Below are 12,854 nucleotides of genomic sequence, written 5' to 3'. Positions count from 1 at the left end.
ATCGACGCAGCACATGTAAAGTCTTGGAGACGGGAGTGGGAGGTTCTGATTATTGAGGATGCTAACCTGAGGTCATTAGAGGAGCGGAGGGCACGGTAGGAAGGTAGACTGAGACCAGAGAGGAGATGTAGGGTGGTGCTGAGCCATGGAGTGCTTTGTGGATGAGGGTAGTAGTTTTGTACTGGATTCTGGAGTGGATGGGTAGCCAGTGTAATGACTGGCACAAGGTAGAGGCATCGGTGTAACGGTTGGTGAGGAATATGATCCTGGCTGCAGCATTCAGGACAGATTGGAGCGGGGAGAGTTTGGTAAGAGGGAGGCCGATTAGTAGAGAGTTACAATAGTCCAGACGAGAATGAATAAGTGAAACAGTAAGAGTTTTTGCAGAGTCGAAAGTAAGAAAAGGGCGAATTCTAGAAATATTTTTGAGATGCAGATAAGAAGAGTGAGCCAGTAATACATCCTATAACTGTGTTTGCCTTTTTTGCTGCTGCATCACACAGTTGACTCGTACAGTCTGTGATCTATTAGTGTACCCAAGTCTTTTTCACTTGTGCTGTTGCTGAGTTCTATTCCTCCCATTTTTTAGATGTAATTTTCATTGTTCTTGCCCAGATGTAGAATCCTGTATTTCTCTCTGTTAAATATCAATCTATTAGTTGCTGCTCATTGTTAAAGCTTTTCTAGATCCTTCTGAATCCTTTCTCTGTCTTCTCTAGTGTTCGCTATCCCTCCTAGCTTTGCATCGTCTGTAAATTCAATCAATTTTAACTTCAGTTCCCTTGTTTAGATCATTTAGAAATATATTGAACTCTGAGGCCAGGACAGAGCCTTGTGGTACCCCAGTTGAAACACTCTTCCAATTGGATGTGCAACCATTTATTACCACTCTTTGAGTACAATCACTGAGCCAGTTAAGAATCCACCTAACCGTAGCCTTGTCAATCCCATGCTTAGTCATTTTTCCAATAAGGATAGTATGAGCTACCTTATCAAATGCTTTGCTGAAGTCAAGATATACTATATCTACCGCATTTCCCTAATCCACCCAGTCAGTGGATTCCGTCCTAGAAGGAAATTAGATTAGTCTGGCACGACTTGTTAGCTACAAACCCATGCTGGCTCTGGTTAATTACTGTATTCTTATCCAAGTACTTACATACATGCTGTTTACTAATTTGTTCACATATCTTTCCTGGTATAGAAGTAAGGCTCACTGGCCTGTAATTTCCTGTCTCAGTCTTCTTTCCTTTTTTGAAGATAGGGACAACATTTGCCTTCTCCAATCTTCTGGGACTTCTCCTGTTCTCCAGGATTTTTCAAAGATTCTGGCTAGTGGATCTGCAATTTCCTCTATCTCTTTCAGTACCCTACAATGTAATTCATCTGGACCAGGAGATGTAAATTCATGTAAATTAGCTAAGTGTTCCCTCACCAGCCTTCTCTTTATGGATAGTGTGGATTCTTTTATTCCTTCAGTGGCGCCGTGAAGATCAGTTGATGTTACATTTGCTTTCTTATAAAACACAGGTGCAAAATAGGAATTTAAAAGTTCGGCTTCTCAACATCCTTTTTGACCACTTCACCCTTTTCATCCTGTAAAAATCCTCTAGCATCTCTGAGTTTTCTTTTGCTTTTTACATACCCCCAAATGCTTTTGTACTGCTTTTGGTCTCCCTTGCAATCCTAACCTCATTACTGGCTTTATCTCTAACTCTTGCCCTGCAATCCCAGCATTATATTCTTCTTTAGATATGCCCCCTCGTTCCATTGGACAAGTCTATGGATGTAAATGAGGACAGAGAAGCCCCTGGAGGTGGATGTGGGGGGCACATACTTTCCTCCATATTAATGTCTATGGATGTAGATGTGGACAGAGAAGCCCCCGGAGGTGAATGTGGGGGGCACATACTTTTCTCCATATTAATGTCTATGGCTGTAGATGAGGACAGAGAAGCCCCCGGAGGTGGATGTGGGGGGCACATACTATTCTCCATATTAATGTCTATGGATGTAAATGAGGACAGAGAAGCCCCCGGAGGTGGATGTGGGGGGCACATACTTTCTACATATTAATGTCTATGGATGTAGATGAGGACAGAGAAGCCCCTGGAGGTGGTTGTGGGGGGCACATACTTTTCTCCATATTAATATCTATGGATGTAGATGAGGACAGAGAAGCCCCCGGAGGAGGATGTGGGGGGCACATACTTTCTCCATATTAATGTCTATGGATGTAGATGAGGACAGAGAAGCCCCCGGAGGTGGATGTGGGGGGCACATACTATTCTCCATATTAATGTCTATGGATGTAGATGAGGACAGAGAAGCCCCTGGAGGTGGTTGTGGGGGGCACATACTTTTCTCCATATTAATGTCTATGGATGTAGATGAGGACAGAGAAGCCCCCGGAGGAGGATGTGGGGGGCACATACTTTCTCCATATTAATGTCTATGGATGTAGATGAGGACAGAGAAGCCCCCGGAGGTGGATGTGGGGGGCACATACTTTTCTCCATATTAATGTCTATGGATGTAGATGAGGACAGAGAAGCCCCCGGAGGTGGATGTGGGGGGCACATACTATTCTCCATATTAATGTCTATGGATGTAGATGAGGACAGAGAAGCCCCTGGAGGTGGTTGTGGGGGGCACATACTTTTCTCCATATTAATGTCTATGGATGTAGATGAGGACAGAGAAGCCCCCGGAGGTGGATGTGGGGGGCACATACTTTCCTCCGTATTAATGTCTATGGATGTAGATGAGGACAGAGAAGCCCCTGGAGGTGGTTGTGGGGGGCTCATACTTTCCTCCGTATTAATGTCTATGGATGTAGATGAGGACACAGAAGCCCCCCGGAGGTGGATGTGGGGGGCACATACTTTTCTCCATATAAATGTCTATGGCTGTAGATGAGGACAGAGAAGCCCCCGGAGGTGGATGTGGGGGGCACATACTTTCCTCCGTATTAATGTCTATGGATGTAGATGAGGACAGAGAAGCCTCCGGAGGTAGATGTGGAGGGCACATACTTTCTCCATATTAATGTCTATGGCTGTAGATGAGGACAGAGAAGCCTCCGGAGGTAGATGTGGGGGCGTTGGGAACACATACTTTTCTCTATACTAATGTCTATGGATGTAGATGGGGGGGGGGTGCATACTTTCTCTGTATTATGGATGGTGGATGTGACATCAGTTTCTCCGTACATTTTCTGGGGGCGCTGTAGCTGCACTTTCTTCCTTCTATGTTGTGCAGAATGGGGCAGATACACATTCCCAGTCATGTAGTAGGATCTCCCAGCAGTCCCATGTAACATTCTTGTAACATTCTTGGCTGTGCTGCAGTTTTTGTCTGACCTTTTTTTTTTTTTTATTGTGTGTGTGTGTATTTAGCAAGAAATTAAGGATGGTCAGATGAAGCTGCGTGGCATGGAGGAAAACATCCTGTCTATGCGCAATGCGGAGAGTGACAATGATTATCGTCTAAAGGAGCTGGAATACGCCAAGAACGCCCTGCAGCAGGAGAACAAGAACCTGCGAGTACAGGTGGGCCAGGCCGGCGCACGCCGGGGGGATCCTAGATCATTATATGCGCTGATCCTCCCACTCAGGACATCGGCCACTCTTATATTTCACACTGTTTGGCCCAAGAAGAGTGCGGTCATCTCACTGTTACATACGAGCCGCCGTTATATTTGTCTGATATTGGGTCACTGGTTCCCTTTTCGCCTCAGGTCACTGAAACCATCTCCAGCCCCATGCTCCAGACCAAGACGGACGAGATCACCAGGCAGTACCAGGATATGATCAGCAGCCTCCGAGACGAGAAGGACAAGGAGATCCGCATATTAAGGGTGAGTCCGAATCATAAAAATAACGATATACAATTTAAAATCTATTTTCTATTATTCTAAGTGAATGAAGAAAAGAGAAATGTAAATCCCATCAGTATCTGGTGACCGCCTGTCACCTCCATCATCAGTATCTGGTGACCGCCCATCACCTCCATCACCACCCACTAGTTACCGATGATGGAGGAGTGGGCGATCACTAGATACTGATGGGAATTACATTTGTTTTCTTCACTTTGCTAATTGATACAGATCATAATCTATTCTCACTTGTTTTTCTGAAGCTTCTTACTCTGCAGTGTTTTCTCCCCCTGCCTCCATCTTCTGCACAGCGCCGGGTAGATATATAATGTGTATTCTGGTCCCAGCACATGTGGCACAAGTTACAAAGCGCTGACACCAGCTCAGTCACTAGGGTGCAGGTACCCAAATCCTCCACAGCAGGGGTGGGCAATTGATTTTCCCGAGGGGCCACATGAGACCGTGACTGTTGTGGAGGCCGAACCAATAGGCCAAAATTAATTCCACTCAATATTAATATCAATATTATAATTATTAGATTATGTCTGTAAAGCGCTGCGGAATGATAGCGCTATATAAAAATAAAGATTTATTGTGTCACTTAATATTGAGCAGAAAGAAGTATGCTGACACCCCCTTTGTGTATCATTTGAACCCGAGTACAGCCCCTTCTGTCTGTCATATGAGCCCCCCACATTGTTATACAGGTCCTTCTCAAAAAATTAGCATATAGTGTTAAATTTCATTATTTACCATAATGTAATGATTACAATTAAACTTTCATATATTATAGATTCATTATCCACCAACTGAAATTTGTCAGGTCTTTTATTGTTTTAATACTGATGATTTTGGCCTACAACTCCTGATAACCCAAAAAACCTGTCTCAATAAATTAGCATATTTCACCCGGCCAATCAAATAAAAGTGTTTTTTAATAACAAACAAAAAAAACATCAAATAATAATGTTCAGTTATGCACTCAATACTTGGTCGGGAATCCTTTTGCAGAAATGACTGCTTCAATGCGGCGTGGCATGGAGGCAATCAGCCTGTGACACTGCTGAGATGTTATGGAGGCCCAGGATGCTTCAATAGCGGCCTTAAGCTCATCCAGAGTGTTGGGTCTTGCGTCTCTCAACTTTCTCTTCACAATATCCCACAGATTCTCTATGGGGTTCAGGTCAGGAGAGTTGGCAGGCCAATTGAGCACAGTAATACCATGGTCAGTAAACCATTTACCAGTGGTTTTGGCACTGTGAGCAGGTTCCAGGTCGTGCTGAAAAATGAAATCTTCATCTCCATAAAGCATTTCAGCCGATGGAAGCATGAAGTGCTCCAAAATCTCCTGATAGCTAGCTGCATTGACCCTGCCCTTGATGAAACACAGTGGACCAACACCAGCAGCTGACATGGCACCCCACACCATCACTGACTGTGGGTACTTGACACTGGACTTCAGGCATTTTGGCATTTCCTTCTCCCCAGTCTTCCTCCAGACTCTGGCACCTTGATTTCCGAATGACATGCAAAATTTGCTTTCATCAGAAAAAAGTACTTGGGACCACTTAGCAACAGTCCAGTGCTGCTTCTCTGTAGCCCAGGTCAGGCGCTTCTGCCGCTGTTTATGGTTCAAAAGTGGCTTTACCTGGGGAATGCGGCACCTGTAGCCCATTTCCTGCACACGCCTGTGCACGGTGGCTCTGGATGTTTCCACACCAGACTCAGTCCACTGCTTCCTCAGGTTCCCCAAGGTCTGGAATCGGTCCTTCTCCACAATCTTCCTCAGGGTCCGGTCACCTCTTCTCGTTGTACAGCGTTTTCTGCCACATTGTTTCCTTCCAACAGACTTACCATTGAGGTGCCTTGATACAGCACTCTGGGAACAGCCTATTTGTTGAGAAATTTCTTTCTGGGTCTTACCCTCTTGCTTGAGGGTGTCAATGATGGCCTTCTTGACATCTGTCAGGTCGCTAGTCTTACCCATGATGGGGGTTTTGAGTAATGAACCAGGCAGGGAGTTTTTAAAAGCCTCAGGTATCTTTTGCATGTGTTTAGAGTTAATTAGTTGATTCAGAAGATTAGGGTAATAGGTCGTTTAGAGAACCTTTTCTTGATATGCTAATTTATTGAGACAGGTTTTTTGGGTTTTCAGGAGTTGTATGCCAAAATCATCAGTATTAAAACAATAAAAGACCTGACAAATTTCAGTTGGTGGATAATGAATCTATAATATATGAAAGTTTAATTGTAATCATTACATTATGGTAAATAATGAAATTTAACACTATATGCTAATTTTTTGAGAAGGACCTGTATACTGTAAGAGCCCCACACCTTCCCTCCCTATATATACTGCATGAGGCCCCCATAGCCTCCCCATGTGCAGCACCATGCCCACCCAAACGTCCCATACACATGAAAAAAAAAAAAAAGACCACCACATACTCTCTTCTCTCCCTGCCTCCACTGTGCTGACACTAATTGGTGGAGGAAGGATCCAGAGGCTCCTCCAGCAATGCAGTCAGCGCAGATGGAGACCGCGCAAGGTACCTGAACTCTGCGCCGTATGCCGCAAACCTGTGGGGCCACAACATAGAACAGCGCCACCTAGTGGCTGGAGCTCATTAAATCTACTTTGAGAGTAGCCTGTACTGTATTGTAAGACATCGCCACCTTGTGGCTGCTTGTCCTGAAGTCCAGGTATTAGACTAAACCAAAGCAAGATTCACAGAGTCAAACTTCAAGTCCCATAATATACAGTACAGACCAAAAGTTTGGACACACCTTCTCATTTAAAGATTTTTCTGTATTTTCATAACTATAAATTTTGTTCATTCACACTGAAGGCATCAAAACTATGAATTAACACATAGTTGAATTATATACTTAACAAAAAAGTGTGAAACAACTGAAATTATGTCTTACATTCTAGGTTCTTCAAAGTAGCCACCTTTTGCTTTGATGACTGCTTTGCACACTCTTGGCATTCTCTTGATGAGCTTCAAGAGGTAGTCACCAGGAATGGTCTTCCAACAATCTTGAAGGAGTTCCCAGAGATGCTTAGCACTTGTTGGCCCTTTTGCCTTCACTCTGCGGTCCGGCTCACCCCAAACCATCTCGATTGGGTTCAGGTCTGGTGACTGTGGAGGCCAGGTCATCATCTGGTGTAGCACCCCATCACTCTCCTTCTTGGTCAAATAGCCCTTACACAGCCTGGAGGTGTGTTTGGGGTCATTGTCCTGTTGAAAAATAAATGATGGTCCAACTAAACGCAATCTGGATGGAATAGCATGCTGCTGCAAGATGCTGTGGTAGCCATGCTGGTTCAGTATGCCTTCAATTTTGAATAAATCCCCAACACTGTCACCAGCAAAGCACCCCCACACCATCACACCTCCTCCATGCTTCACGGTGGGAACCAGGCATGTAGAGTCCATCCGTTCACATTTTCTGCGTCGCACAAAGACACGGTGGTTGAAACCAAAGATCTCAAATTTGGACTTATCAGACCAAAGCACAGATTTCCACTGGTCTAATGTCCATTCCTTGTGTTCTTTAGCCCAAACAAGTCTCTTCTACTTGTTGCCTGTCCTTAGCAGTGGTTTCCTAGCAGCTATTTTACCATGAAGGCCTGCTGCACAAAGTCTCCTCTTAACAGTTGTTGTAGAGATGTGTCTGCTGCTAGGACTCTGTGTGGCATTGACCTGGTCTCTAATCTGAGCTGCTGTTAACCTGCGATTTCTGAGGCTGGTGACTCGGATAAACTTATCCTCAGAAGCAGAGGTGACTCTTGGTCTTACTTTCCTTTGGCGGTCCTCATGTGAGCCAGTTTCTTTGTAGCGCTTGATGGTTTTTGCCACTGAACTTTGGGATACTTTCAAAGTTTTCCCAATTTTTCAGACTGACTGGCCTTCATTTCTTAAAGTAATGATGGTCACTCATTTTTCTTTACTTAGAATTTGTATTATGGCAAGAAAATAGCAGCTAACAGTCTATTCAGTAGGACTATCAGCTGTGTATCCACCAGACTTTTGCACAACACAACTGATGGTCCCAACCCCATTTATAAGGCAAGAAATCCCACTTATTAAGCCTGACAGGGCACATCTGTGAAGTGAAAACCATTCCCGGTGACTACCTCTTGAAGCTCATCAAGAGAATGCCAAGAGTGTGCAAAGCAGTCATCAAAGCAAAAGGTGGCTACTTTGAAGAACCTAGAATATAAGACACAAATTCAGTTGTTTCACACTTTTTTGATAAGTATATAATTCCACATGTGTTAATTCATAGTTTTGATGCCTTCAGTGTGAATGTACAATTTTCATAGTCATGAAAATACAGAAAAATCTTTAAATGAGGTGTGTCCAAACTTTTGGTCTGTACTGTATATTTAGAGACATTCCTATATATAATTATTTTTTACACTGCCAAGTTTCTTCTGCTCTGTATGGTCACAGTTCATACGGAGCAGAAGAAACTATTGGGAAAAGCTCCCATAATATATATACACTGCTCAAAAAAAATAAAGGGAACACTAAAATCCCACATCCTAGATATCACTGAATTAAATATTCCAGTTGTAAATCTTTATTCATCACATAGTGGAATGTGTTGAGAACAATAAAACCTAAAAATGATCAATGTAAATCACAACTAATATCCCACGGAGGTCTGGAGTTGGAATGATGCTCAAAATCTACCGTATATACTCGAGTATAAGCCGACCCCCCTAATTTTGCCACAAAAAACTGGGAAAACTTATTGACTCGAGTTTATAAGCCTAGGGTGGAAAATGCAGCAGGTACCGGTGAATTTCAAAATTAAAAATAGATACTCCATACCGTTCATTATGGCCCCATAGATGCTGCACATAAAGCTGTGCCATATACAATGCTCTGCACCGTTGCCCCATAGATAGCTGTGCCATATATATAATGCTCTGCACCGTTGCCCCATAGCTGTGCCATATATATAATGCTCTGCACCGTTGCACCATAGCTGTGCCATATATATAATGCTCTGCACCGTTGCCCCATAGCTGTGCCATATAGTGCTCTGCACCTTTGCCCCATAGCTGTGCCATATAGTGCTCTGCACCGTTGCCCCATAGCTGTGCCATATACTGCTCTGCACCGTTGCCCCATAGCTGTGCCATATAGTGCTCTGCACCATTGCCCCATAGCTGTGCCATATAGTGCTCTGCACCGTTGCCCCATAGCTGTGCCATATAGTGCTCTGCACCGTTGCCCCATAGCTGTGCCATATAGTGCTCTGCACCGTTGCCCCATAGCTGTGCCATATAGTGCTCTGCACCGTTGCCCCATAGCTGTGCCATATAGTGCTCTGCACCATTGCCCCATAGCTGTGCCATATAGTGCTCTGCACCGTTGCCCCATAGATGCTCCACATAAATCTGTGCCATTGCTGCTGCTGCAATAAAAAAAACAAAACACATACTCATCTCTCTTGCTTGCAGCTCCTCGGCGCCATCTTCCCGGCGTCTCTCCGCACTGACTGATCAGGCAGAGGGCGGCGCGCACACTATATGCGTCATCGCGCCCTCTGACCTGCACAGTCAGAGCGGAGAGACGCCGGGAAGATGGCGCGGCGCCCGGCGTGTGGAACGAGGGAAGGTAAATATGACATACTTACCTGCTCCCGGCGTCCCGCTCCTTCCCCCGGACAGCTGGTCTTCGGTGCCGCAGCCTCTTCCTCTATCAGCGGTCACCGGCACCGCTTCATTAGAGAAATGAATAGGCGGCTCCGCCCCTATGGGAGGTGGAGCAGCCTATTCATTTCTCTAATGAGCGGTCCCATGTGACCGCTCAGGGGAAGAGCTGCGGCACCCGGAGACCGTGGGACGGGCAGGGGGAGCGACAGGAACGCCGGAACTAGGTGAGTATATGACAGTCCTCACCCGCCGACCCCACCACCGATCATGACTCGAGTATAAGCCGAGGGGGGCACTTTGAGCCCAAAAATTTGGGCTGAAAATCTCGGCTTATACTCGAGTATATACGGTAAGTGGAAAATGAAGTTACAGGCTGAACCAACTTCAGTGGAAATGCCTCATGACAAGGAAATGATGCTCAGTAGTGTGTGTGGCCTACACGTGCCTGTATGACCTCCCTACAGCGCCTGGGCATGGTCCTGATGAGGCAGCGGATGGTCTGCTGAGGATCTCCTCCCAGACCTGGACTAAAGCATCCGCCAACTCCTGGACAGTCTGTATTGCAACGTGACATTGGTGGATGGTGCGAGACATGATTTCCCAGATGTCTTCAATCGGATTCGGGTCTGGGGAATGGGCGGGCCAGTCCATAGCTTCAATGCCTTCATCTTGCAGGAACTGGTGACACACTCCAGCCACATGAGGTCTGGCATTGTCCTGCATTAGGAGGAACCCAGGGCCAACCGCAGCAGCACATGGTCTCACAAGGGGTCTGATGATCTCATCTCGGTACCTAATGGCAGTCAGGCTACCTCTGGCAAGGCCATGGAGGGCTGTGCGGCCCTCCAAAGAAATGCCACCCCACACCATTACTGACCCACTGCCAAACCGGTCATGCTGAAGGATGTTGCAGGCAGCAGATCGCTCTCCACGGCGTCTCCAGACTCTGTCACGTCTGTCACATGTGCTCAGTGTGAACCTGATCTGTGAAGAGCACAGGGCGCTAGTGGCGAATTTGCCAATCCTGGTGTTCTGTGGCAAATGCCAAGCGTCCTGTATGGTGATGGGCTGTGAGCACAACCCCCATCTGTGGACGTCGGGCACTCAGACCATCCTCATGGAGTCTGTTACTAACCATTTGTGCAGACACATGCACATTTGTGGCCTGCTGGAGGTCATTTTGCAGGGCTCTGGCAGTGCTGCTCCTGTTCCTCCTTGCACAAAGGCTGAGGTTGCCCTCCTACGGCCCCTCCACGGCTCCTGGTGTACTGGCCTGTCTCCTGGTAGCGCCTCCAGCCTCTGGACACTACGCTGACAGACACAGCAAACCTTCTTGCCACAGCTCGCACTGATGTGCTATCCTGGATGAGCTGCACTACCTGAGCCACTTGTGTGGGTTGTAGAGTCCGTATCATGCTACCGCGAGTGTGAAAGCACAACCAACATTCAAAAGTGACCAAAACATCAGCCAGAAAGCATTGGTACTGAGATGTGGTCTGTGGTCCCCACCTGCAGAACCTCTCCTTTTATTGAGGGTGTCTTGATAATTGACAATAATTTCCATCTGTTGTCTATTCCATTTGCACAACAGCAGGTGAAATTGATTGTCAGTGTTGCTTCCTAAGTGGGCAGTTGGATTTCACAGAAGTTTGATTTACTTGGAGTTAGATTCTGTTAAGTGTTCCCTTTATTTTGTTGAGCAGTGTATATATTCAGACTTGAAACCCAGGCCATAAGCAGGATACCTGGTCCTCTATAGGATATTGCAGGTGACGCAGCTCATTAAATCTAGCACACAACATACCTGATTTATTGTAGGACAGCGGCGCCTAGTTCAGCCTGTCTGGTCGTCTACAACACGATGCCATCATATAATCGTGTGTCAATAAACCTAGGCTGTAAGCTGCTTATCTGTCCTCCGTAGAACAGGGCCAACTAGTGGCTGAATGTCGTGAGAACTAGGACAGAAGCAGCTTATTTATTTTGTGGCACAGCGCCACCGAATGGCATCAGTTTAGCACAGCGCCATCCAATGGCATCAGATTAGCCCAGCGCCATCCAGTGGCATCAGATTAGCACAGCGCCACCCAATGGCATCAGATTAGCACAGCGCCATCTAATGACATCAGTTTAACACAGCGCCACCCAATGGCATCAGATTAGTACAGCGCCACCTAATGGCATCAGATTAGCACAGCGCCATCCAATGACTGTCAGATTCTAAAGCATTGTGAAATATTTTCAGTTCTATTCAGAGTTCGCCGACAGGTTGATGTGATGCGGAGTGATAACTTTGGGTGCGGGATGTGCCGGTGACGTGTGGACGAATTGTGTATTCCAGTCCCAGATCTCTAAGTTCCAGCATGATGTGATTTCTCGGGAAGGAAGCAGCAGCGATTTACAGATGAGGCTGCAGGAGCTGACGTCCTCCCTGGAGGAGAGAGACTCTCAGATCAGGAGGCAGCAGGAGGTAAATCCTAGAGAGGAGCCAATACTATGGGGGCGGGATGGCTGCTGCTGGTATACGGGGGTCAGACGGTTGAAAGTGCTCCCTGGACAAAGGGCCACAATGGTGCAAGACCACCAATGGCCACCCGGATTTCCATCGCTGCAGTCTGGGGAGTTTGCTACAATGTGTCACTGTCCGGAGCTGATTTGTGTGTTGTTACTTTCTCCTCAGGAGCTTTTCAGGCTGCGACAACTGAGAGAATCTAAAAGCGTCAGCCAGGAGGTCATCACCAGAAAGTGAGTGGACGACACGGGGGGCACAAAGCTTGAGGAGAGCAAACCATAAACATGATAGAACAGAATGCAGTCAGACATGATGGTGCAAAAAACCCGTGAAATGACTGCTCCAGTCACATCCCGAGCTGCCTCTAGACACGAGGCCGAGAGCTGCGGGACCGTCCAGGAGGGGAGAGAGGAGGGGAGGGAGGAGGGTGGAGGGTGGTGGTGGTGCGGGATCGTCCTGGAGGGGAGGGAGGAGGGGGGTGGTGGTGCGGGATCGTCCTGGAGGGGAGGGAGGAGGGGGGGTGGGGGTGGTGCGGGATCGTCCTGGAGGGGAGTGAGGAGGGGGGGGGGGGGGGTGGTGGTGCGGGATCGTCCTGGAGGAGAGGGAGGAGGGGGGTGGTGCGGGACTATCCTGGAGGGGAGGGAGAAAGGTGGTGGTGGTGCGGGATCGTCCTGGAGGAGAGGGGGTGGTTTTCCATTACCGTCCTGGAGGGGGGGGGTTGCGGGACCGTCCTGGAGGGGAGGGGAGGGGGGGGGGGGGGTTGCGGGACTGTCCTGGAGGGGAGGGAGGAG

General features: G+C 47.1%; 1 protein-coding gene across 9 annotated transcripts in view; it reads left to right on the top strand.

Moving 5' to 3' along the window:
- Positions 1-12,854, top strand: part of POF1B (POF1B actin binding protein) — an 84,584-nt gene that overhangs the window by 69,227 nt on the left and 2,503 nt on the right. For all 9 annotated transcript variants that reach the window (XM_077286484.1, XM_077286491.1, XM_077286490.1 and 6 more), the window contains 4 exons: positions 3,399-3,551; positions 3,740-3,859; positions 11,893-12,021; positions 12,232-12,296. In XM_077286484.1, coding sequence (XP_077142599.1) covers positions 3,399-3,551; positions 3,740-3,859; positions 11,893-12,021; positions 12,232-12,296 — 467 coding nt within the window. The remainder of the gene's footprint in view (positions 1-3,398; positions 3,552-3,739; positions 3,860-11,892; positions 12,022-12,231; positions 12,297-12,854) is intronic.

This window comes from Ranitomeya variabilis, chromosome 2 (genome assembly GCF_051348905.1).
Source record: "Ranitomeya variabilis isolate aRanVar5 chromosome 2, aRanVar5.hap1, whole genome shotgun sequence".
In the NCBI taxonomy this organism is placed as follows: Eukaryota; Metazoa; Chordata; class Amphibia; order Anura; family Dendrobatidae; genus Ranitomeya; species Ranitomeya variabilis.
This window is presented reverse-complemented; position numbering and strand designations above follow the sequence as displayed.